Source organism: Bos indicus, chromosome 4 (genome assembly GCF_029378745.1).
Source record: "Bos indicus isolate NIAB-ARS_2022 breed Sahiwal x Tharparkar chromosome 4, NIAB-ARS_B.indTharparkar_mat_pri_1.0, whole genome shotgun sequence".
NCBI classification, from domain to species: domain Eukaryota; kingdom Metazoa; phylum Chordata; class Mammalia; order Artiodactyla; family Bovidae; genus Bos; species Bos indicus.
Window position 1 is genome coordinate 65,027,234 of NC_091763.1, and position 26,427 is coordinate 65,053,660.

A 26,427-nucleotide genomic window follows, 5' to 3' on the forward strand; every position below is an offset into this window, starting at 1 on the left:
CATATTTGAGGTTATTGATGTTTCTCCCTTGTGCTTCTTCCAGCCCAGCATTTCTCATGATGTACTCTGCATAGAAGTTAAATAAGCAGGGTGACAGTATACAGCCTTGACATACTCCTTTTCCTATTTGGAACCAGTCTGTTGTTCCATGTCCAGTTCTAACTGTTGCTTCCTGACCTGCATATAGGTTTCTCAAGAGGCAGTTCAGGTGGTCTGGTATTCCCATCTCTTGAAGAATTTTCCACAGTTTACTGTGATCCACACAGTCAAAGGTTTTGGCATAGTCAATAAAGCAGAAATAGACATTTTTTCTGGAACTCTCTTGCTTTTTCAATGATCCAGTGGATGTTGGCAATTTGATCTCTGGTTCCTCTGCCTTTTCTAAAACCAGCTTGAACATCTGGAAGTTCACAGTTCATGTATTGCTGAAGCCTGGCGTGGAGAATTTTGAGCATTACTTTAGTAGTGTGTGAGATGAGTGCAATTGTGTGATAGTTTGAGCATTTTTGGCATTGCCTTTCTTTGGGATTGGAATGAAAACTGACCTTTCCAGTCCTGTGGCCACTGCTGAGTTTTCCAAATTTGCTGGCATATTGAGTGCAACACTTTCACAGCATCATCTTTTAGGATTTGAAATAGCTCAACAGGAATTCCATCACCTCCACTAGCTTTGTTCGTAGTGATGCTTTCTAAGGCCCACTTGACTTCACATTCCAGGATGTCTGACTCTAGGTGAGTGATCACACCATCGTGATTATCTTGGTCGTGAAGATCTTTTTTGTACAGTTGTTCTGTGTGTTCTTGCCATCTCTTCTTAATATCTTCTGCTTCTGTTAGGTCCCTACCATTTCTGTCCTTTATTGAGCCCACCTTTGCATGAAAAGTTCCCTTGGTATCTCTAATTTTCTTGAATAGATCTCTAGTCTTTCCCCTTCTGTTGTTTTCCTCTATTTCTTTGGATTGATCGCTGAGGAAGGCTTTCTTATCTCCCCTTGCTATTCTTTGGAACTCTGCATTCAGATGCTTGTATATTTCTTTTTCTCATCTGCTTTTCGCTTCTCTTCTTTTCACAGCTATTTGTAAGGCCTCCCCAGACAGCCATTTTACCTTTTTGCATTTCTTTTTCATGGGGATGGTCTTGACCCCTGTCTCCTGTACAATGTCATGAACCTCCATTCATAGTTCATCAGGCACTCTGTCTATCAGATCTAGTCCCTTAAATCTATTTCTCACTTCCACTGTATAATCATAAGGGATTTGTTAGGTCATACCTGAATGGTCTAGTGTTTTTCCCTACTTTCTTCAATTTAAGTCTGAATTTGGCAATAAGGAGTTCATGATCTGAGCCACAGTCAGCTCCTGGGCTTGTTTTTGCTGACTGTATAGAGCTTCTCCATCTTTGGCTGCAAAGAATAGAATCAATCTGATTTCGGTGTTGACCATCTGGTGATGTCCATGTGTAGAGTCTTCTCTTGTGTTGTTGGAAGAGGGTGTTTGCTATGACCAGTGCGTTCTCTTGGCAAAACTCTATTAGCCTTTGCCCTGCTTCATTCCGTATTCCAAGGCCAAATTTGCCTGTTACCCCAGGTGTTTCTTGAATTCCCACTTTTGCATTCCAGTCCCCTATAATGAATAGGACATCTTTTTTCGGTGTTAGTTCTAAAGGGTCTTGTAGATCTTCATAGAACCGTTGAACTTCAGCTTCTTCAGCGTTACTGGTTGGGGCATAGGTTTGGATTACTGTGCTTTGGAATGGTTTGCCTTGGAAATGAACAGAGATCATTCTGTCATTTTTAAGATTGCATCCAAGTACCACATTTCAGACTCTTTTGTTGACATGATGGCTACTCCACTTCTTCTAAGGGATTCCTGCCCACAGTAGTAGATATAATGGTCACAGGCTAAACTACAGGGTGGAAACACAGCCCCGCCCACCAGCAGAAAATTGGATTAAAGATTTACTGAGCAGGCCATGCCCACCAGAACAAGGCCCGGTTTTCCCCACAGCCACTCCTTCCCATCAGGAAGCTTCCACAAGCCTCTCATCCTCATCTATCAGAGGGCAGACAATCACTGGAACACTTGTGATACATTCAGGCTCCCCCCAGAAATGCTGACCCAGTAGTGTTCAGCCAGGTCAGGGAGCCTGGTTTTGTTTCTCTTTTTTGTTAAAATAATGATCCCAGGTTGTTCTTGCTACTGCTAATTCGCTTCAGTTGTGTCCGACTCTGTGTGACCCCATAGACGGCAGCCACCAGGCCCCCCTGTCCCTGGGATTCTCCAGGCAAGAACACTGGAGTGGGTTGCCATTTCCTTCTCCAATGCATGAAAGTGAAAAGTGAAAGTGAAGTCGCTCAGTCGTGTCCAACTCCTAGCGACCCCATGGACTGCAGCCCACCAGGCTCCTCCATCCATGGGATTTTCCAGGCAAGAGTACTGGAGTGGGGTGCCATTGCCTTCTCCACATGTAGGCAAATTTAGGAATTCAGCACTTGAAGGAAACCTGGGTAATGGATTTTTTAAGAAATAGCAAGAGACATGGAGAGAAGTTTTCTCCGTTTCAACTCTGAAGGATCTTGGCTTAAATTTTGTCCCTCAACATTCAGTAACTTTGTGCAAATTACTTGCACAGGCTTTGTTTCCAAAACTCCATAAATGAGGAATCATTTTATCATCAGAGAATTAGTGTCAGTAAAGACAACTACAACTAATGTACATTTACTTGTCCATAACTAATACGGTGCCTGGCACATGGTGGCTGCCTGATATGTGTCAGTGACCGCTATTAATGACCAAGTGGCCAAATTGTGAATCACAGCTCTGAGTAAAAAACCCTAAACCCTGCCTCCCCTCCTAAAGCAGTGGTTCTTCACTGAGGGCAGTTTTGTTCCTAGAGGACATTTGTCAGGTTCTGGAGGATGTTTTTGATTATTACAATGGGGAGGTGCTGCTCACACTCAGCGATAGAAGCTGGGGATTCTCCTAAACATACTGCTCTGCACAGGACAGCCTTCACGATGAAGAGTGACATAACTAAATATCCCTGTGCATCTGTTGAGAAACCCTATCTGACAGGGATAGTGAGACAAGTAAAGCATCCTGTGAGTAGAGGTCTAAACACTTTGAGTCATTGGCTTCCCCACGGTGGAGGCGGGTCCAGTGGGACACAGGTTGTTCCTGGTGGGTCAGGAATGGCTGTGGATCTGCATTCCAGTAGCGCCCTTGATCAGGGCTGTTCCGCCATTCGTCACATAGGCTACAGTGTGAGTGGTGCTGCCTGGAGTTGTGCAGTGAGGCTGCCCTACCCTGGACCCCACATACCACTTTGGGTAAATCTATTTACCTCACGTGTTTGAGCACCCCATTTGATGGATGATCATTAGACTCACCTGGAGAACCTGTTGGCCTGCAAACAAGTGGCTCCATTCTCTTGAGGTTTCCTTTCAATGAGTTCAAGAAAGGAAGGACCCTAGCAGCCGTATTTATAAAAAATCACCCAACTCTGACATCAGGGCATCTATGAAACCTGAAAAATGAAGACCTAAAGTTCTGCCGGATGTCACGTCTCTCACCTCATGCAAATTAACAGCTTTTGTGGGTCTGAAGTGTTTGGATTAATGTTGTGTTTTCTATTTTTACTATTATCACTACTAACACTGTTAACACTACTACTGCTGCTGATCATAATCATAATAATTAACTGTAACATGGAATGTCAAGGGTAGTACCCTGTTCTTTAAGACTAAAATGAAACAATCTCAAACACCATCCCTCATGTACATCTTCACATCTTACCAGGCATCCTAGGGTAGTGAAATCTTACTCCTCACCCTGTCCCCACGTTCCTGCTTCCCCTGATTTCAAGATTAGTCAGTATGTTCTCTAGTTATCTTTACCCATGACTGTATTCACTCAAACTAACACAACCTCCACTCACACCAGGCCTGTGCATGGAAAGTAGACTTTATGGAAAGTTTGCATAGGTTCAGGAAACTTGTTAAAGAAATACCTTGACATTGAATCATGACTCTCCTCTGCCTAAGAATTCTGTCTGCATTTCTGCCAGCTCAGACTCCAGGTATATGCCATGATGCTGGATTCTGGCCTCCAGGCATCTTTGCCCCCTTCTGGAAGGCCAAGTAAAGGAATGAAAAATCAAATAATATTTGCATTTATGGATAAAATATGTATGTATTTAGGTATAAATGTGTATGTGAGTTTTGTGTGCGTATCTTTATGTATAAAATAATATATATGTGTATGTACGTGTATATATAGTTTTATATATATATATACACACACAAAAATGCACACACACATGCAAATATTCTTTTGAAGAATAATTCATCCTTCTATTTGTTTTGCTCTCTCCTTCCTGCTCCCCACCCAGGACTCTGTCTTTTGATTCCCTTAAGGCCCACTGAGCTGTTAACATGAACCTCTGTTAATCCCTTTCACAATGGGGACATTGTCACCAGCTGTGGGGACCCATAGATCCCACTAACCTCAATTTGCGTGGTCTCCCATAATTCCTGAGCACTCACACACACCTCTAGCCTTTGTTTCTCACCAGGACACTTTGATTAGTTGTTATTTCCCTCGTTTTGCAAATGAAGCCTTCATCTTCACAGCTCTTAAGAGGCTTCAGAGAAGTCAAGTCTGTTGCTGGAGATCCAATAGGGAGTAAAGGCTAGAGGGACAAAGCAGAGACAAACCCCTGACTCCTTACTTCTAAATCCAAAACTTTCCTTTTCATAGCAACAGTTCTCCACTCTGGATGCACATTAGCATCACCTGGGCTAGGCTTTAAAAATCTGGATGCTGGAGCTCCGGCTCAGTACAGTGAACACAGAATCTCTGGGGGTGGCGCTCAGGCAGCTGCACGTTTAGAATGCTCTCCTGATAATCCTAAAGTGCATGCCTGCTCAGAGGTGTGTTGGTCCTTAACAGACCAATCTGGAGAATGAGATCCATCAGAAGCACAAAGATAAACGCTGTGCTCCTGGCTTTTCTGGATCATGGAATATGCCCTGTTCCCATAACCTCACTCAACCTTCTTCTAAATGTTGTTTTCAGACCCAAACTTTTAGATCATTTGATAAAGTTACAGATGAGCATTTACTGGTCTGAAAAGTCTGTCCACAATCCTATTCTTTCTTATCCTCTTTTTCCTCTTTATAGGCACAAAGAAGCATTCTCAGGGCTCACCTGCCCCAAGCACTAGCTCCACGAGTCGCCTTACCTTGCCAGGTGGGTAAACGGCATTGTGTCATAATCTTAGGTAATCACAGTCATCAGAAAGAACTGTTTCTTCATGAGTTTAGCAGTTGATAAGGGGACAATCTGGCCCCTTGTGTATCCAGTCGACCCTGTGTTAGCAGAGGTCTTTATCTCTGTCATCCTCATTGTAATGCTCTTCCAAAAATGGACATCATATTCATAGTTGGTCTACAATCTCCTGCTCACAGATGGAAAGAGCAGAATTGTGATCTTCCTTAATGTTCATCTGGACATGCTGTACAAGTGTTTCTTTGAGAGGCAGATGGTGCTAGGGGAGGAGTGTGAACCTTTGGTGAGAGAGACAGACCTGGGTTCAAATCTCAGCTTTATTTCCTCCCTTTTAAAGTTCACCATTATATCATAAGCTTTCTCCCAGGTTATTAAATATTTTTAAAATATTTAAGTGGTTGACTAACATTTCATATGATGATACTATAATTTATTTGTATACTGTATCCATGGGTAATTGGGTCCAGGACCCCACTCAGATGTCAGGATCCATGGATGCTCAAGTCACCTACAGTTAACCCTCTGTATCTGCAGGTTGCTCATCTGTAGATAAAAGGACCAACTGTATTCATCAATAATCTGGCATTTATATAACTTGCTTTTTTATCATTAATAACTTTACATTCTGATATATAAATCTTCTGAATCGGCAAGTACGGATTTAGGGCAGATTCCTGTATGTAGAATTACTGACTCAAAGAGTATGTATGTATTTAGGTTCTTGACCCATTATTGTCAATATGACTTCCAGAAAGGTAGTATTATTTTGTACTTTTAGCAGTATTTGACCTTTCAATGTGCTCTTGCTAATACTAACATTAGTACTTCATTAATTTGATAAGAAAAATTATATCCATATTGTGTTTGCATTATTTCATCTTTTAAAAAACTGTTTTCTAATATTAATGTATCTTTTATGTTGCTTCTTTGGGAATTGCTGTACTTCATCCATTCGTAGAAGGAAAGTACCTTGCATTTTAGCTCTTCGGAAATAGGAATCTTTTGCAATCTTTGGCACGTTACAATTGAATTAGCAGCACTTTTTCTTGGTTGTACATGAAATAATAGTTCACTTTACAATCGGTGGCAGCTTAGATTAAGTATAATCTATATCTGTTTGCTTTTTCAACCTCTGCCATGTCCGCAACCCCGTCCAACAACTGAAACTCAGTGTCCACTGAGTAGCCCTTGAACTTTCTTGCCTTTGTCACTCTGCCTGTAACACTCTTTAGGCTTTTCTTCCCTGGCTAATTTCTTTTTGCAGTCTCTCCAAATCATCTAGGTAGACTTAGTGCTGATTTATAATGATTTGCTTATTAGTCCTTTAACCATTAATCGGTGGCTTTTTCAAGGGTGAGGACAGCCTTATTCCTTTATGTCCCAGTGCCCACTCAGACGACAAGCATATATTGTGTGCTCATTAATGCTTAGGAGGCTGGGTGCACTGTTGTATGAGTGAGCATTATCCAGTTTAATTCATGAATAGATAGAAAGCAACCGTCCCCTAAAGAAGGCTCATCTTGGTGTTTGGATTGATATAAACTAAACTAACGTACAGCTATACGACTATACTGACTGCTTTTTAGTATTGAGTATTAGTATTGAATAGACCCTGCTCTGTAGTCTCTGGAAGTCCATTTCATCATGTCCCTATTTGTGGTTATTGTGCTGTGAGAATTATAGTAATTAGGAGGCAAACAGCTCTAACCCCAACAACTTCAGCGTGTGGTGATGGTGTTTGTTCTTCTTTGTAAAATCGTAATATTCCTGGGTCAGGTGGGATCTCTAATGTCATCCTGGACCCCTGTGAGAACAGGCAGAGCTGACCTGGTTCCCATCTGTTGAATGGGGACCTATTGCGGGCCTGCTGGGTTTCTGAGACCTCTGAGTCAGAGGCTCAGGCACCTTGTCTTTGGCTTTAGTTTGGCAATCTAAAGTGGTCCCAATTTGGGTGTTGGGCTCAGAGTTCATGGTTTCTTTAGCAGATACCCTCTACCTCACTTTTAACAATGATCAGCCCACTGTTTCTCCTTCCAGTCTCACCAACGTCATGTGTTACCTCCCACAATGCAAATATATCTTTACAAGCTCTTGGTACAGGCTGTCAAGCAACTTAAAATATCATGTTTTAGGATACTCAAAGAGCCAAGTGGAGGAATAAAAATCTTTAAAAACAATAAAGTAAAATTGTGTTGAAACCAAATAAGAACAGAGATATGCAAAAGAAGCAATCTAAAATATGAGATTTAACGAAGCAAATAAACATGAAGGCATTCACATTTTTAAAAATAAACACAGTTAATAGAATAAACTGAAGGTAAAATACAGTTGGAAAGAGAATTAATGTTGGAACATAGTCCTGAGGACTTTATGCTAAACACATTGTAGAGATGGAATCATAATTTTAAAAAAGAGCTTGAACCATAAAACTCTTAGAAGAAGACATCTTTATAAACTTGAGTTAGGCAATGGTTTCTTAGATACGATTCTTAAAATGTAAGCAATCAAAGAATAATTGATAATACAACTTCATTAAAATTAAAAACATTACATTATCAAGAAAATATACTGAATGAAAGAAAATATTTGTAAACCATATATCTGATAAGGATTTAGTATCCAGAATATGTAAAGAATTCTTACAATGCAACAGTAAAAAGATAAACAGGATAATTAAAACTGGGCAAAAGAGTTGAAGAAACATTTCTCCAAACAAGATATACAAATGGAATGTGAAAAGATACTCAACATTATCAGTCACTACAGAAATGCAAATCAAAACCACAATGAGATACCACTTCACCTGCCCTAGAAGGGCAAGAGTTTAAAAGTTGGATAATAACACTTGTTGACAATGACGTGGTGAAAGTACCATCATACATTGCTGCCAGGAATGCAAAATGGTGCGACTCAACTATTTGGGGAACTAGGGTGACAATTCCTTAAAATGTTAGTCTTAGAATAACCATAAGACCCAAGAGTTTCTCTCCTAAGTATGTTCCTAAGAGAACTGAAAACATATGTTCATACAGAAACTTGTCCACAAATATTCATAGTAATGTTACTCATAATAGCCAAAGAGTGGAGACAACTTAAATGTCCACTGACTGATGAATATGTTAACAAAATGTGGTATATCCATACAATAAATTATTATTTGACATGCTAAAGGAAGAAAGTGTTGATACATTTTACATCTTGGATGAACCTTGAAAACAACTTGCTAAGTGAAAGGTACGATTCCATTTTTTTGAAATACAAAGAAGACACAAATGGCCACATACTGTAAGATTCCATTTATGTGACATGGGAAGAATAGACAAATCGATAGAGACAGAACATAGACTAGTGGTTGCTGTGTGTGTGTTAGTCGCTCAGTCATGTCCAACTCTTTGCAACCGTATGGACTGTAGCCCACCAGGCTCCTCTGTCTATGGAACTCTCCAGGCAAGAATACTGGAGTGGGTAGCTGTTCCCTTCTCCAGGGGATCTTCCCAACCCAGGGACTGAACTCAGGTCTCCCTGTTTGCAGGCTGATTCTTTACCGTCTGAGCTACCAGGGAAGTCCAGTGGTTGCTAGAGGCTGGCAGAGAGAATAATGGAGAGTGAATTCTCATGGGCATGGGATTTTTTAATTGGTGAATAAAAAACCCACTCCAGTGTTCTTGCCTGGAGAATCCCAGGGACGGAGGAGCCTGGTAGGCTGCCGTCTATGGGGTTGCACAGAGTCGAACATGACTGAAGCGACTTAGCAGCAGCAGCAGCAAAATGTTTTATAATTAAGTATTGGTGATGATTGCAAAACCTTGTGAACATAATGTAAAGCACTGAACTGTATACTTAAAATGATGAATTATATGGTATGTGAATTTTATCTCAGTTTTAAAAATGAAAGAGCATCAAATATGGGTAAACAGCTCTAAAGGCTCAAATTCTTAGACAAGAAATGCACCTCACTTGCCATACATAGGTAAAACCAAATCCATACCTAAATGCATTGTGTGAGATTGTTCCAAATTATGTCAAGTGTGAGAAAATCTTAAATGCTGTGAGAAGCTGGTTATGTTCAGGGGAGCTGTAAGCAGGTTACCTATAATAAAATTGCAACCAGCTGACAGCAACAGTAGATGCCAGAAGACAATGAAGATATATATCTTTGATATGCTTGGGGAAATCAAGCATTATATAATAACTAAATTATTAGTTATGAATGAAGGCAATGTAAAAACATTTTAGGTATACAATGGCATAATTTACCACTCACAGACCTCACTAAAGAAGTATTAAGAGATATTCTTCAAGAAGAAAAGTAAATCCAAAAGCAAAGTGTAAGAGACAGGAATTAATGGTGAACATACAAGTAAATAAAGCAAGTTGTATATGTAACTAGTCACCATAAACATAATGTCCATTTTTGGTGTTAAAATAGGGAACAGAAGTGGTAGAAGATAGAGGAGTTACTTAAGAGGGAGTTACAGAATGCTAAGATCTAATCTGTCCTTGGACAGAGCATGTAATTGTATAACTTTTTTGATGATCCACAAAGGATCATCAATAAAATAATAGAAGTATAACTTACAGCATCTAAATCAGCAAATAAACACCAAAGAAAGGGAACATAGAAAATGTATCTACTTAATACGACCCCATGGACTGTAGCCCACCAGGCTCCTCCGTCCATGGGATTCTCCAGGCAAGAGTGCTGGAGTGGGGTGCCATTGCCTTCTCCAATAGAAGGCAGAAGAGAAAATAAAAGAAGCAAGGAATAAAGAATGATTTTAAAACTAGATAGTAGAATCAAGTCCAAAACCAAAACAAAATTAGATAGTGGAATCAAGTCCAAAAATATCAGTAACTGTCCATTAACAGAGGAATGGATAAAGAAGATGTGGTACATATATATATTGGAATATTAGTTACAAAAAGGAATGAAACTGTGCCATTTGCAGAGACATGGATGGACCTAGAGATTGTAGTACGGAGTGAAGTAAATCAGAAAGAGAAAAACAGATACCGTTTACTATCACTTATATGTAAAATCTAGAAAAACAATATGAGTGAACTTATTTGCAAAGCAGAAGTAGAGAAAAAAAATGCATGGATACCAAGGGGGGAGGAGGGGAGGGCTGAATTAGGAGACTGGGACATATATACACTACCATGTATAAAATCCATAACTAGTGAGAACCTGCTGTATAGCACAGGGAACTCTACTCAATTCTCTGTGGTGACCTAAATGGATAGGAAATCCAAAAAGGAGTGGATATGCGTATATATATGACAGATTCATTTTTCTGCACAGCAGAAACTAACACAACATTGTAAAACAACTATGCTCCAGTAAAAATTAATTTAAAATATCACTAATAACAATAATTTCAAATGGCTTAAACTCTGATACTAAAATACAGAAAACAAAATCAAGCCCTATCCTGCTTTAAGAGGCATATTTTAAAGAAAAACTCCAAGAAAGTTTGCTGATGTGTGGCAAAAGAAATTCCATGCGAAATATAAGGCTAGTTCTTCGAAAAACGTCCATTTTAACATCTGTGCAACATTCTGTTTTACAAATATGCCACAGAATATTTAATCATTTTTCTTTTGATGGTGGTTTTCCATTTTTTGCTATGACAAACAAGGCTCAACATAATGATGGGCAAGAAAAAGAAGTTCCAATAAGATTTATACCATCTAATACAATTTACATTATCTTTTAAAACTAGCAAAAAAATTAGATATTTTGTGGATGCATATAAATGCAATCACTAAATGACTATAGGCACTGGAATAATAAAAATCAAATTCTGGATAAGTTTTCTGAGAAAGGGGAGAGAAACATCATGGAAGGGTATGTGAAAGTGTTAGTTGCTCAATCCTGTCCCAAAGGACTGTAGCCTGCCAGGCTTCTCCGTCCATTGAATTATCCAGGCAAGAATACAGGAATAGGTTACCATTCCCTTCTCCAGGGGATCTTCCTGACCCAGGGATCGAACCCGGATCTTCTGCATTGTAGGTGGACTCCTTACCATCTGAGCCACCAAGGAAGCCCCCATGGAAAGGTATATTAGTTATTTAACTCCACCTTTTTATTTAATCTCTTTAAACAAATATTTGAACAAATATTCAAGATGTTCGGAGAAGGCAATGGCACCCCACTCCAGTACTCTCACCTGGAAAATCCCATGGGCAGAGGAGCCTGGTAGGCTGCAGTCCATGGGGTCGCTAAGAGTCAGGCATGACTGAGCAACTTCACTTTCACTTTTCACTTTCATGCATTGGAGAAGGAAATGGCAACCCACTCCAGTATTCTTGCCTGGAGAATCCCAGGGACAGGGGAGCCTCGTGGGCTGCCGTCTATGGGGTCGCATAGAGTTGGACACGACTGAAACGACTTAGCAGCAGCATGCAAGATGTTAAGATTTTATTAAACTGTATTTAGAGAGTACATAAGTGTTCATTTTATTATTAATCCTACTTTTCTATATGCTCAAATAGTGTATATTAAAGAATTTCTTAAGTGAAAAATCTGTGACTGTCTTCCAAGACAGTTTTGTCGGTCACGTGCTTCAATCCTGAAGCCACCAGGTGCCACTTCATTAAAGAACTGCTTGTGTGGTTGCTGAAATTAAGAAAGCTTCCTCCTGAAATGCCAGCACCAGGAAACTGCTCTGGGGACATCACCTGGATTCCTTGCACATCTATAGCAAAATGACTCTTCTTTGGTAAAGGAATAGCACCTGCAGCCAAGTTTTTCTAGTGCCAACTTCAACTGTACCCCATGAGGTTTATGAACCCCGTCAAGCCCCATGGGTGGGCCATAAGTGATGGAGAGCTGAGCAAATGTTGGCTCTCACTGGAGGAGTGGCCCAGAGCTTCACTTCCAGTCATGACTGCTAAGGATGGAGTCTAGTCATTGGCTTCTAAGCAGATGCCCCCGGGAGCCTCGGTCACATCACTTTCCTGAAGTGATCCTTAGATGGACAGGTACAGTACCATAATCATCCAGGGATGCAGATAGCCGATTGCTCCTGTGTATGCAGCTGCTGGCTTGCACGGTAGTGTTGACAATAGATGTGGCTCTGCTTCTAATCTCTGTTGCCTGATGTAGAAAGAGTTTGTGTGTTGAGATGCCAACTGGCTTGCAATGACATTGTTATGTGTCCTGTTCTAGGGGACTACGGATAAAATGTCCAGCCAGAGGATTCTTCAGAAGAGAACTGACCAGCCTTGAGGTCTGAAGACATTTTAGGAAGCTTATGTGGTTTTTTAAAAAAACAAACTATTATGTGTATTGTAAGTTATTGAGTGATGAACTTTATCTTACTTAATACAGGTTTTTAACAATAAATACTTTGATACGTATTGCACATCTATCAAATATCAGGGACAGTGGTAGGTTCCTCACACATATTATCCCATTTAATCCTCACAACAACCTCTAAGGAAGATACTATTATGTCCATTTCACAAATTAGTAAACTGAGGCGTACTCAGATAAACAGCTTGCCCAAAGTTAGCAGAGTTTCACTTTCAGGGGTAAAAGCTGATGTCAGTCCACATTGGAATGGTCTTTCTTTCATACCTATATTCTGCCTGGGATTAGATCAGTTATGTATGTACCCATTTCAAGCACAATTTTGGGGTGTGAAGGGGCCCTGAAAAATGAAAATGTTAGTCACTCAGTCATGTCTGAATCTTTGCAGCCCCATGGACAGTAGCCCACCGAGTGCTCTGTCTATGAAATCCCTCTGCATTGTCTTAACTTTAAGTGAAGATTCCCCCAAGTGGTCTCTTTGCAATTGCCTTTTACCTTGAGCTCCATTTAAGGGAAACCAGTTGCCATTCTTACTATGGAGTAGAGCAAAGCATATTTGTTATGTGGTGATTTAGCATTTCAGAGCTCTAGAACCCTAAAGAAATGTCAGGCTTCTTCTGACAGAGGTCATTGTTGGTGTGAGCAAAGGACAGAGATTTAGCCTTATACTCCCCATCTTCAGATGCACACGTAGAAAAATACACAAGCTAATGAAAAAAAAAATCAAGCAAAAAACTTAGAAATATTTAACTTCCTAAATATTTCTTTCCTTTGAAAGAGCATGCCTCAAGTGCTTCGTGCTCTCCAGGGCAAATAAAATGAAAACAAAGAACTCAATTAAAAATGATCGTCTCCTTGAAGGAGGACTTTCTTATTCTTTTTTATTAATTTAAATATTATTTTTATTAAATTAAACCATTAATCATTAAATCACGAAGTTGCAGGGCATTTAATAGCTAGCAATTGTTGGAATAAGGAAAGATCTTATTTTCCAGCCTTTCCTGATTGCTTCCCCTCTTTCACCTAGCTGTCAGAGGGGCTTGAAAATTGTGCCTCGGGCTCTCCAGACTGTGGGAAGACCTGTAGAAATGCACTGAGATTGTAGCATTGGTGTAAAGCAAAAGCGCTCAGATCCAAACTTGAACTTTCAAAGGAAAGGAACTTGCTGACATTCTTCTTTGAGCAAACGTGGGCAGCAAATCTAGGTATCAAGGCATTGCTGATGCAAAGGATAAATATTAGGCTGTCTAGATTTTACTCAGCTTTGCCAGCGGGTGTGTGTTTTAAGTGATTCACCACTTCTGTAGTAAATGGGAGCTTTATGAAGGTTAGTGAGTGTGATGCCAAATAGTTTCTTCAATCATTAAATATTTTTCAGCACCAACTGTTAGCAGTACTGGGGTTATGTTCTGGGGATGCAAATGTGTATAACACCCTATCTCATCTTCATGAAATTTAAGCGAGGATCAGTGATCTATGGAATGAAGCATAAGAAGAGGAATCCCAAAGACCAGGGAGACAGTGGTCCAAGAATGACTTCCAGTGAACGTGACTCAGAATTATCATGGCTTAGCAAAATAAATGCAGAGTCTTAAGACTCAAGAGTCATTTGCTGTCATTTTCCTAATTCCAAGATTAGTGTTCCAGACTGAAGCTTCTTCCATCCTGGTTGAGTATCTAGGCCACACTTCGAATCTGGGAGCTCCAGGATTCTACACTTATGGTTGGGCATTGCCCAAAACAATTGAATGAACCTCTTTATTTGTACATCGTATAAATAGTTTAGAACATGGGCTGGATGTTTCTGCTTTGCTTAAAATGGCACTAGGTTTCAGCAAAGTGTTTCCCTCAGGTAGCTGAATGGGGAAAAAAAAAAAATATATATATATATATATATATTTCTTTTTTTTCCACAAATGCCCATTTTGGATAATTAGCCTTTTGTGAATCACAGTGGTGTATTCTCTGCCAAATGTTCACAAATAAATTTATTAAGTTAATCTCTTCATTGTGTGCTGAGGTTTTTCAAGTAGTAAAATCCATTTGTGCAGGGAATTACATGACTTTTCTATACTGTAATAAGAAATCCACCAGGGAAGCCACCACTTAAAGGCTCCCAATGGTGACCTTTCATCTCCTGTGCTATGTAATAATGGTAGCCACATACCAAGCACCTAGGACATACTGGCACTCTGTGAGGTTGCAAGGTACCCTACATACATTATCTAAGTTATAGCTGCTTTAAAGTCTCCCTGCAACCATGCCAAGAAGTTACCATTTCCCCCATTTTCTAGAAAACAAAAATCCTGAATCCCAAAACAGATTATCTCCTTAGGATCTCACAGCTGGTAATAGCTTAGCCCAGTTCTGTGACACCCCAAATCCATGCCTCTCTCACAAATACTGCATTACCTCTCCCCAAAGTAGATCTTCATGGGTTCGATTCTTGTGACAGATTTTAGCATATGGGCAAGGGTTGGCCACTCTTATATGTGATGACCAGACCCCGTTAACTGCCAAAGGGAAAGTCACTCAGTTGTGTCCGACTCTTTGCGATCCCATGAACTATACAGTCCATGGAATTCTCCAGGCCAGAATTCCTGGAGTGGGTAGCCTTTCCCTTCTCCAGGGGATCTTCCCAACCCAGGAATCTAACCCAGGTCTCCCATATTGCAGGCGGATTCTTTACCAATTGAGCTATCAGGGAAGCCCCCATTAGCCACCCCAAGCAGCCCTCAAAACTTAAGTACAAGCTGACTTATTCTCAAAATAAAAGTCCCTGAGACAAGTGTTTCTCAATCTGGCTATGAGTTAGAATCACTGGGTATCACAAACATACTGATGCATGGGCTTCACCTTAGCACAGCAGATTACTTCTGAGACTCTTGGCGGCTGGGCTTAGGAATCGGTTAATCTGAAGCTCTCCAGGTGATCTGATGGGCATCCAGGGTTGAGAACTGTGGGAGGAAGCAAACAGCTTCAGGTTGGATGAAGGGCAACACAACTAGATGGTTTATCTTTCCTCTGTGTATTTCACGTGTTTCTCAGAGGATCTAAAAATGCAGGTTCGGTTGTTTGGTTCAGGCAGTGTCAACTGGGCTTTTTCTGACTAGCTTCTCCGACAGCAGGCTTCCTATCTCCTGTGCTCCTGGCTTTGTGAGTTTCAGATATAGAAATAGTAGTTAGTATTCTCATTTTCTTGAGGAAAAGTCCTTGGAGAGCCAGAGTCTTTTCTGACATAGATGTAGGGTTTAATTATTCTAATTTTAATATAAACTACACTTTGAAGAGTTTAGGAATAGACCCTCACCTTAGACAACACTACATTTAATGTGCATGGTTTAAGAGTAATTTTCCGGTTGGGTTCATGTTCTAAGAGTGTATTTCTACAAAAAGAAAGGACATCCTGAGCCTGGCCTTCATATTACTGCTTTCATGTCTTGAGGAGACAAAGGAATTACTCTAACCAGGGGAGTATGCTGTTACTGAGTTTTCCTGACAAGTGCAAACCTTCCAGATAATTCCTGAAACGTAGGATCTTCCTCTGAGGAAAAGGATGGAAGCTGATGCTGGGTGAGCACCTACTCTGTGTCTGTGCTGTGTTGGCTGTCTCTCACGTGTTGGTTTCTTGTCATTCTCACCCTGGCCTCTGCAGTGACTGTTACTGTCTCTGTATTTTTATAATGGAAAACTGAAATTATACATCCCAGTCATATGGGGGCAGAGACAGAACGGAATCTGACCCTCCTTCCAAGGATGGGGGAGGGTGACCACAAATGAGAGAAGGGATGTAAGGACACTGAAAGGTGCAGAAGACAGGCCATGCTACCGGGCTCCTTAAACAGCAAAGCCCCAGCTTCACAAAAAGTGAACTTTCATTTTCAAAACTGTCTGCTGGGAAGCCTAAGTATTGAACGAGGACCAAATCTCCTGCTCTGGTGAAACAAATGAACATCTTCCACCTTCCCTTTAAGGAAAAGACCAGCTATGAAAACCAATTCAGCCACACCACTAGTTTTAAAAGATGTGTTTCTGCCTCTGGAATTGGGATGAACCCACCTTGATTCTGCGCTCCATGGAGCTGATGTTAGCAGTGAGAGGAGGCTTTTGGCTAATTGTATGTGTTCCCACGAGCTCATCTTCAGAATGCAGTTAATTCATACCAGGCAAGCCAGTGTGGTTGCCTCGATCAGAATCTGGCATGAGTCAGGTTTGGAATGTAGATGCTCTGACAAGATGTCCTGAAAGGAAGCTAGAAAGAGTCCAGAGGGAAGACAAATCTGGAGCCAGGACTGATATCAGGCTGATTCTCTGGGAAGGACAGGAGGAGTGAGCAGCCCCTTTCCACCAGCCTGAGATCACGGATGGCAGTGCCCGGCCCAGAGTCCTTTAGGAGCTCCGTTCGCTCTGGGTTTAGTCTCCCCTTACGCACCAGCAGTTCCCTCAGATTCAGTCACTGTCACTATAATAATAATAATAATAATGATAAAAGTTGCCCTTCACTGAAGGCCTTCTTTTGTGCCAGACACCGTGATAATCCTTCACGTGCCACATCTTGCTGAGTCCTTCCAAGGAGCCCTGTTCGGTGTATAATGTTGTTATTCATAGGGGAAAAGGGAGGCTTCCAGAGGGGAAGTGTTTGCCCCAAATCAAATAGCTGGGGGAGATAAAGGAGGCTTTAAAACCAGGTCTCTCTACATCAAATCTCCCACTGTTACTCTCATCCCTTAGTCAGACCCCAGGAACATACTCTTTGGTCTTACTCTTTGCTTTTCCAAGTTTTCAATGTGTTTAGAAAAGATTGCTGACTCTGAATGTTGGCTCTTCTACATGTGGACTTCCTCACAGTTCTCAAGTGATAACATCAAAGTTGTTTTTCCCAACAAAAAGAACCTTTTTATTTTTTCATTTCTCAGAGCTTTTTCTTCATGATAGACCCAACAGGAAGAAAAACCTATGCCAGTAGGAGAGAAAAAAAAAAAAGCACAATTTTGATCACAATTGGGATCACATCTCACGATCCATCAGATCATCCATACTAGAGAGAACCTTACCAGTGTAGAATACATGGCAAGGCTTTTAGGTATCCCCTGTATCTCAGTGTTCACCAAATACTTTATACTTAGAAATGCAAATTTTATGGCAGTTGTGACAATTACTGCTCACTCTTTAGGTATCTAAGAACATATATCCTGGAGATAAACCACTAATACAATATTTGTGCAAAGTTATTGTGAAGAAACTTGAGTCAAAAGAACCAGGAAAGTATGCATGTGTATCTGTTTCATCATTGATTGCTGCCATTTCTGTTGTACCATTGTTTTCTTCAGAATGTATCATAAGTCTTGTGCTCTAATAAAATTTGTGTAATTTCACACAAGTAGCTTTAAATGCTGCAAAAAGGATTCCTTCCCAAACAGGCAGTTTGTTGTGATCAGACTATAGCAAGAGCCCTAGCCAGCTGTTTACGGTTTACAGAACACTTGCAATGTCCAAAATATTGTTGGTGTTGTTTGCTTTGTGAAGATGCGGGAGGGGAAGATTGGTGAGACTAAAACAGTTTGCAAACTCCTGCACCATGAAATTTTCTGAAGAGCTAACTCCTGAGGCCTCAGCCTAACACCCAGCCCCAGTAGATTCTGCTTTTGTGGGTCTGGGGTACCCAGGACTTTTTCAAATTAATTTTTATCAGAGTATAGTTTCTTTACAATGTTGCACTAGTCTACTGTACAGCAAAATGAATCAGCCATACCCATACATGTATCCCCTCCCTTTTGGATTTCCTTCCCATTCAGGTCACCACAGTGTGTTAAGTAGAGTGCCCGGTGCTACACAGTATGTTCTCATTCAGTTCACTTCAGTTGCTCAGTCATGTCTGACTCTTTACGACCCCGTGGACTGCAGCACACCAGGCTTCCTTGTCTATCACCAACTCCTGGAACTTGCTCAAACTCATATCCATCAGGTCGGTGATGCCATCCAACCATCTCATCCTCTGTTGGCCCCTTTTCCTCCCGCCTTCAATCTTTCCCAGCATAGGGGTCTTTTCCAATGAGTTAGTTCTTCGCATCACGTGGCCAAAGTATTGGAGTTTCAGCTTCAGCATCAGTCCTTTCAAGGAACACTCAAGACTGATTTCCTTTAGGATTAACTGATTTGATTTCCTTGCAGTCTAAGGGACTGTCAAGAGTCTTCTCCAGCACCGCAGTTCAAAAACATCAGTTCTTTGGCACTCAGCTTTCTTTATAGTCCAACTCTCACATCCATACATGACTACTGGAAAAACCATAGCTTTGACTAGATGGACCTTGGTCTCCCTGGTGGCTCAGCAGTAAAGAATCTGCCAATCTATGCAGGAGACATGGATTCAATCCTTGGGTCAGGAAGCCTCCTTGGAGGAGGAAATGGCAACCCACTCCAGTATTCTTAACATGGAAAGAGGGCCCTGGTGGCCTATAGTCCATGGGGGTTGCAAAAGAGTCAGACACAACTGAGTGACTAAACAACAACAAATCAATTGTATATATGTATCAATCCCAATCTCCCAATTCCTCCCTTCCCTTCTTCCCCTTTGATACACATACATTTATCTCTACATCTGTATCTCTGTTTCTGTTTTGCAAATAAGATTATCTATACCATTTTTCTAGATTCCACATATATGTGTTAATATGTGATGTTTGTTTTTCTCTTTCTGACTTACTCTACTCTGCATGCCACTCTCTAGGTCCATCCACGTCTCCACAAATGACCCAGTTTCATTTCTTTTTATGGCTAAGTAATATTCCATTGTATATATGTACCACATATTCTTTATCCATTCCTCTGTTGAGGTACATTTAGGTTGCTTCCATATATACTCAAGATTTTTAAAAGCTCCCCAGGTGGTTGTCGTATGCAGTTGAGGGGTGAGAACCACCAAGTTAAAATTTTCATTCAAGACTGTGGGGCTCCCCTAACTTGAAAGCTTGTCTCCCATGCTCAGACTTCTGGAATAGCTGTTAGCCTCCCAACCCTGCATAGCTGAGGGAAGAGACAAAAGCAACTATTATTTAAGAGATTTTTAGCCATGACCTTTATGCAATTCCTTCCTGAGCCGTTACCACACAAATTGTATTAATGGGGTGTGATTTGCTTTTGCTTTGGGGGAAATATGATTATGGTTACTAATAAGGGTGCTCAGGAATCCTATGTATCACAGATACATACTCGGATATGTTTTAATTTATTACGGTAGTCATTAAAACTCACCCTGAACTTAGGTCTCAGGTTATTTTAAATATTGGAGGTCTGAGTTCAGACCACTTGGCTGTGAACCCAGAATCAAGACTTCTAACATGCGTGTGTAAACTTTTTCTTAAGCTCTTTACACCTCAGTTTCCTCACTCAAAAAGGAGGTGATAATAGTACCTCCCTCTGGACTGTAGTGAAGATTAAAGGCTGGTTCATATTAAATTCTTTGCATCATGCCTAGTATATGATGTATGTCAGATATATAATTTTATCATCAGAGATCCTGAAATAAAAATCACAGACTCAGTTCTTACATCATTCCATCCTCCATAGAATGAATTTTAACATGTCAATCCCTGGCAATTCAAAACTCATGGATGATTTTTGTGCATTTTTATAAGGACTTTGCATCAAATTTCAGATAGATACCAATAGACATGGATTTCAGAAAAGGAATGTGTGGCAATTGGATTTTGTTCTCCATGTAAAATAGCATTTAAGAGGCAATAAAAGATTATTTTGTACTTTGTTAGTTTTAGTGTATGTGGTGTGTATAAATGAAATTACAAAATGTGTCCAGGTTTTTTCAAGATCATGTAATGGCATTATCTTTGAAAGAGAAGAAAACACATGCTCAACACTTCTGTTTTCTTTTTTTTAAAAGGTACCAATATTAGAATTTTTCAGAAGCTAAAAATGAACCAAGTTGCTGTCTTTGGAGGCAGTGCTCTGCAGCAAGGTTTCAGAAATTCTCGAAGTTGCTGCTGCTACCAATGCAGTGGTTCCAAAAGATGACACTGCAGTTGTACGGGACCAAAAACACAGAGTTGAGCTCTAATACAGATTTTGATTTAACCACAGAAATTAGGCTGCACCTAGATTAGATGAGTACTAGCCACCATTCTTTCTGCCTGCTCTCTGTGCAGACAACAGGGCATACTGAATTAATAGAATACATGATATGATAGCAACAGGAATGATGAATTAACAACCCAGTCTTTGTGAAAGAGTGGCATGCTCCTGATAAAGGGGGCTCCTTAGCCTAATGAAATCGAGAAAAACCACATGCCATTGGGTGTTCTTAGGGATTCACAATCCATGTCACCTTCAGTTAGGTCTCGGAGAAGTCCTGCCATGAACATACTAGTTTAACCCAGTTCCTTTGACTGAGGAACACCTTGCTCCCCCAGCAACGCTGACCACATTTACAACTTGATTGAAGGGTACTTGGGAATCAGTACAGACAAGCAATTCAAAAAACTTCGTTCATATTTCAACATCTGAATCCAACCAACAGCTATATTAATTCAATATATGAATAAATCTCTATCTATTTTCTGAAGAATTCTCTGCGTTAGTTTCCTAAGGGGGGCAGTGGGGGGAGGTAGCTACTGAGCAAAATGGTCTTAGAGACAGACAGAATAAAAGGTTGATGCTGGGAGGGGAAAGGGTGAAAGTCATAGACACTTTGGGAGGAATGAAAAAAAATGAATGAGAATGAAAACACCTTTGCGTATATGAAAAAAGAAGATTTAAACAAATGAGGACTAAAACTCCTAAAAGAGCATCACTTCTATGAAAAACAAACATTGTGTGTAATTGTCAAATAAAGGGTGATGTATCAGTTTTTGTCTGGAACCTTTCTTTTCCCAAGCACACTTGAAAGTATTCAGTAATATAGAGAATGACTTTCCCAAGTTCACTGCAGATATTTGCCTTTGTCAAATCTGCATTAGCTAATGAGGTAATTTTCTCCAAGAAAATTGCTCTAGGAGACAACAGCAGACTTTGTGTCCCCAAGAGGGAAAAGGTCCAAATTGCTGATAATCAAGCATATGAAGGGAAGGGGGTTCTGTTCCCAATTTGGTTCTTCTCTGCCTGAGTGGGGAGAGTTTTGGGGTGGGTGAGTGGGGGAAGATTGTAACACTACTGCTTGGGTTCAACTGTGGGAGGCATCCAGTCATTGAAAGGGAAAGGACCGACCCCCACTTCCAGAAATAGCTCAGGAATAGCCAAAAGATGACGAGTCCTTAAGTGGCCACAGCATCACCCCAGAAGAAAGGCCCTCATTAGAATCAAAATGGTTTGCTCATCCCAGGTGCTGCTGTTTTGCCCTGTCATCATCACATTCCCCTGTAGAGGGGGAAGGCAATCAGTGTGTACAAACAGCACTTATGAATTCTTCTTTTTTCCCACATTTTGAGTGGGGGTGACAGCAGGCATGAGTATTTCCACAGTCTCTGTGGGGAGCCGATCTCTATCAGCGGGTTTGACTATTTGCAGCAGCTCCAGTGGCAAGGAGAGTTTCTGTTCTGACAATCAGAATTCTAGCAAACGGTAAATGTTTCTTCATGCTGAGAAGTGGGAAATCCAATAATACTTTGGCTGGGTTCATGCTGAGTAGTGAAAATAGAATGAATATGGAGAGGGGTTGTGACTTAAAGAGCAGTAAATCAGCTAGCCCAGACGTGTGGGACAATCAGCTTTTAATTCAAGGCCCTCACCTGTTTCTTTTCCATTCTCCAGGGTAACAGGACTCTTTTTATATCTGTTCATAGAGTGTTTTATGCTGCGATCTCTTGTTTACCTCAAGAAACAGAATGAACTTTCAGAGATCTTTTTAAAATCATCTATTCTGTATATACATTATTATGGCACTACAGGCCCATTTGCTGAAGATCTTAAGTATGTGTTAGTCTAGATGCTAAAGGCAAAGTTGGTGTGGGTAGTATGCAGCTTGTAGTAATATCATCACTTATTATGACTGAACACTTCCTTCTGTAAACAAGTCACAGGTTCCAGAGGGGGTCACTGGAATGAAAGCCCAACGAGGGCAGAGGTTTCTGCCTCTTTTGTTCAAGACACACAGAAAGTGCTCTAAGAAGTTGATGAATGAATACTAATCTCTAGGCTATGAAAAGTATACTCAGCGATGAGTACTCTGAAAGGTCTAGGTCTAAAGCTCAGAGTAAACTCAGTTTTCCCGACTTTCTGTTGTGTATGATTTTATTCAATAGCTCTGATACTTGATTCTATTGAAGAGATTTTTAATAGTATGTTTCCGTTTACAAGTAGTATGTTTCTTTTAAAAAAAGTTTAGTAATGTGAACACTGAAACTTGATCATCATAGAAAAAATAGAAAATGTATACAACCAAAAAGAAATAAAATTTCCATGTTTATACTATTCAGAGATAATCACTGTTATGGTTTATATGTACATTCTCCCAGATTTTCCTATGCACACATTTATATGTTTTTGTGAGATTAGATGTATCTATGCTTTTTTTCATTCAACAGTACTACATCCTAATAGATATGTAGTGTATATATATCATTGTTATTTTAATTTGCAATTCCTGAATGGCAAAAATTGTTGAGCATCTTTGTCCGTGCTTTTTGGCTGTGTGTATATCTTCTTTGGCAAGGAGTCTGTTCAGATTTTTGCTTATATTTATTTACTGTTAAAAATACGTGTTATCTTTGGCTGTGCCAGTTTTTGTCACTGTGTGGGCTTTTCTCTAGCTGTGGAAGGCAGGGGCTGCTCTCTTGTGGTGCGTGAGCTTCGCGTTGCGGTCGCTTCTTTTGCTGTGGAGCATGGACTCCAGGGCACTTGGACTTCAGTAGTTGCGGCTCCCAGGTTCTAGAGCGCGGGCTCAATAGTTGTGGAGTATGGGCTTTGTTGCTCTGCGACATGAGGCATCTTCCTGGATCAGTGATCGAGCCCAAGTCTCCTGCATAAGCAGGCATATTCTTTACCACTGAGCCACCAGGGAGGCCCTTATTTTTAAACTGGGTTTTTTGTTTCCTTTTGTTGAGTTTAAGAAGTAAAGTAAAAAAAAAAATAATAATAATAATTAAAAAATTAAAAAATAAAAATAAATTAAAAAAAGAAGTTCTTTCTATATTTTGGTTACTAGACCTTTATACAGGGACTTTGTGAATATTTTCTCAGTGGTGATGTGCTTCTTATTAGCACTCCAGGATTGCATGCTGCTTTGCAACCATAGAAGCTTACATACAGTGGTAAGTGCTGATTAACAACACGGCCGTGCTCACCTGTGTTTACTGTACTCTTTCCCAAAGTGATACCACTGCTCTCTCTTCCTTAAATTCATCCATTCATTGTCACAGAATCTTTGTATTCTAGCGTCATCACTGTCTATCTCTAGGAAATTGTCTTTATTTATTTTAAGTGAATGGCCAAGGTAAGAATGTGCTTATTCGTGTATTTGCAATAAGGTTTCTAGTGAGAGTTCAACCCTGTTTGTTTCCTGCTTTTAAAGAAAACAAACGCGTTTAGGGGCCAGGAAGTTGCCCACAGGATTCAGGCACTGTGTCACTGGCGAGGCTAACCGCTGTCTGTCTTCCTTTGCATGGCTCCAGTCATCAAGCCTCCTCTGCGTCACTTTAAACGCCCCGCTTATGCCTCTAGCTCCTATGCACCTTCGGTCCCGAAGAAACCTGATGAGCATCCTGCAAGGTACAAGATGCTGGATCAGAGGATCAAAATGAAGAAGATTCAGAACATCTCACATAACTGGAACAGAAAATAGGTCAAGGGGAAGAGGGAGTGAAGGAGAGGCCTGCTCAGCTGCCTCTGCCCACTCACCAGCCACAGCCAATTATGCCTTCAGGAACTTTGGAGGCCTTTGAGGCTGGCACTATCGTTGTTGACTCCACCAAGGCATGGTGAAGACTGTATGTGAATTTCCCCTTTGCTATTCTGTTATAGATCCATCAGTCACAGGATTTGGGCAGCCTCTAGCAGCAAACCAGTAAGAGTTGTCTCCTGTGGCTTTTATCGGTATAGATCTTTCAAAGTCTAAATTGGACCAAAGTTAAAAGGATGCAACCTGTTCAGAAAAAATGAAATTCCTCCCACTGACACTTTTTTCATCCCTGGAAATTAACTTGCCTCAATGAAAATATCAGTTTAATAATAATTATTGTTTTTAAGAAATGCACTGTTTAAAACATCATTTCTGATTTTCAATACAAATATTTAAAATTAATCAACAAACTGAATTTTCAAAGTAAATGCATTCCAACTAAAAGTTGTACTTCTGAATGAAGCAATTTTAAAGGGAAAGGACTGATGAGTTGTATTCATAGGTACTTCTGAACTTAGGCTTCACAAAGCAGGTCCAAGTGAAAAATAAAGACCCTTGTCTTCATTCTTTCCTTTTTTGCTGCACGGGTTGTAGGGTCTTAGTTCCCTGATTGGGGATTGAACCCAGATCCTTGGTAGTAGAAGTGTGGAGTCCTAACCACTGGCCTGCCAGGGAATTCCCAAGGATTTATTTTGTTTCTCATTGTAAGCCTTATGCCCAATTGCCTCACTGTCAGGACTGGAGAGTTGGGAGGAGATGCATTTTGGCTCATTGGAGAAGGAAATGGCAACCCACTCCAGTGTTCTTGCCTAGAGAATCCCAGGGACAGCAGAGCCTGGTGGGCTACCGTCTATGGGGTTGCACAGAGTCGGACACAACTGAATGACTTAGCAGCAGCAGCAGCAGCATTTTGGCTTTCCTCCAGTCCTTCGTCTTCACTCACAGTAGACAATGCCAGGAGTCAATGGGATGCCCGTGCCTCCGAGTCTCCTGCTGTAACATTCACCCAGGAGATGGCTGTTTAGTCTCATGGTCCTCCTTCAGGAGAATATAAAATGCTGACCCTAATTTGAATTCCTTATTTCCTGATTTTTCTCCATAAGGTTAGAAGTATCTTTAAGTAAAATTTCTGGTCATCTTCCCAATAGACCACATATCTAAGTCTCACAGCTATGGGTAGCATAGAAGTCTGTAACTTACCTTTCTTCATAGTGGCATTTTTTAGCCCTTCCGTAAGTTTCCCTAGTTTTTACTTTGAGACTAAATTCACATAAATGGTAAGGAGGGTTTCAAGGTCAGAAATAGCTTTTGATCCCTTTGGAAATAGTCTGGTGCAGTGGAAAACTTCAGGTTTATTGTCGGGCAGGTCTGACCTCCAAGCCTGTCCTGAATATGGCTAGTTGCAGGCCCTGTCTATATGGCATAACCTTGAAAAGCCTCTGTTTGCTTACTTAGAAAGTGGGCTTCACAACTCCCACTCTTTCCTTTTGGGATGAAGATTAGGGATTACTGGGTTCAGATTGCTATTGCTGAGCCTGGAGAGTCATAATTGCACAGCAGAGGTTGCTATGAGCATCTCACAGCCAGGAAAACTCTCTGGGATGCCTCTCAAAGGGAGATCTGTGCCCTGAGCCACAGCCTTTGGGATCTGATTGTAAAGGGCTTGTCGTCTTCTCCTCTCTTTCTCCACGTTTATTTCCAATAAACCACAGCTTTGCAGGTTGAGTTAGCACCAGAGTTTAGTGCCCATCATGCTATTGAGCAATTTATTTACAATGTGCTTTGTGATAGTATTTTGGGGAAATTTAATTAGTATACAGAAAGGAAAACCACTGTAACTTCCTTAAGGAAGCAATTGTAATTCTTAGCTCCTTGCTTGGTGCCTGAGCAAAAGGACACTTCCTGAGGCTGGTAGAGTCTCATCCACCTGAATTAGGTTAACTCAATAGATAATTCCTACCTGTATTGTTGTTTAGTT

The 26,427-nt window shown here is 40.6% G+C and overlaps 1 protein-coding gene across 6 annotated transcripts in view; it reads left to right on the plus strand.

The window, feature by feature from the left end:
- Positions 1-24,772, plus strand: part of PDE1C (phosphodiesterase 1C) — a 622,941-nt gene extending 598,169 nt beyond the window's left edge. For 4 of the 6 annotated variants that reach the window (XM_070787864.1, XM_019958799.2, XM_019958802.2 and 1 more), the window contains 2 exons: positions 5,182-5,250; positions 12,461-14,612. In XM_070787864.1, the coding sequence (XP_070643965.1) occupies positions 5,182-5,250; positions 12,461-12,474 (83 nt within the window). In that variant the 3' untranslated portion in view covers positions 12,475-14,612. Of the gene's footprint in view, positions 1-5,181; positions 5,251-12,460; positions 14,613-24,222 lie in introns of those variants that run through there. The other 2 variants (XM_019958804.2, XM_070787867.1) reach the window with 2 other exon arrangements.
- The last annotated feature ends 1,655 nt before the right edge of the window (positions 24,773-26,427 follow it).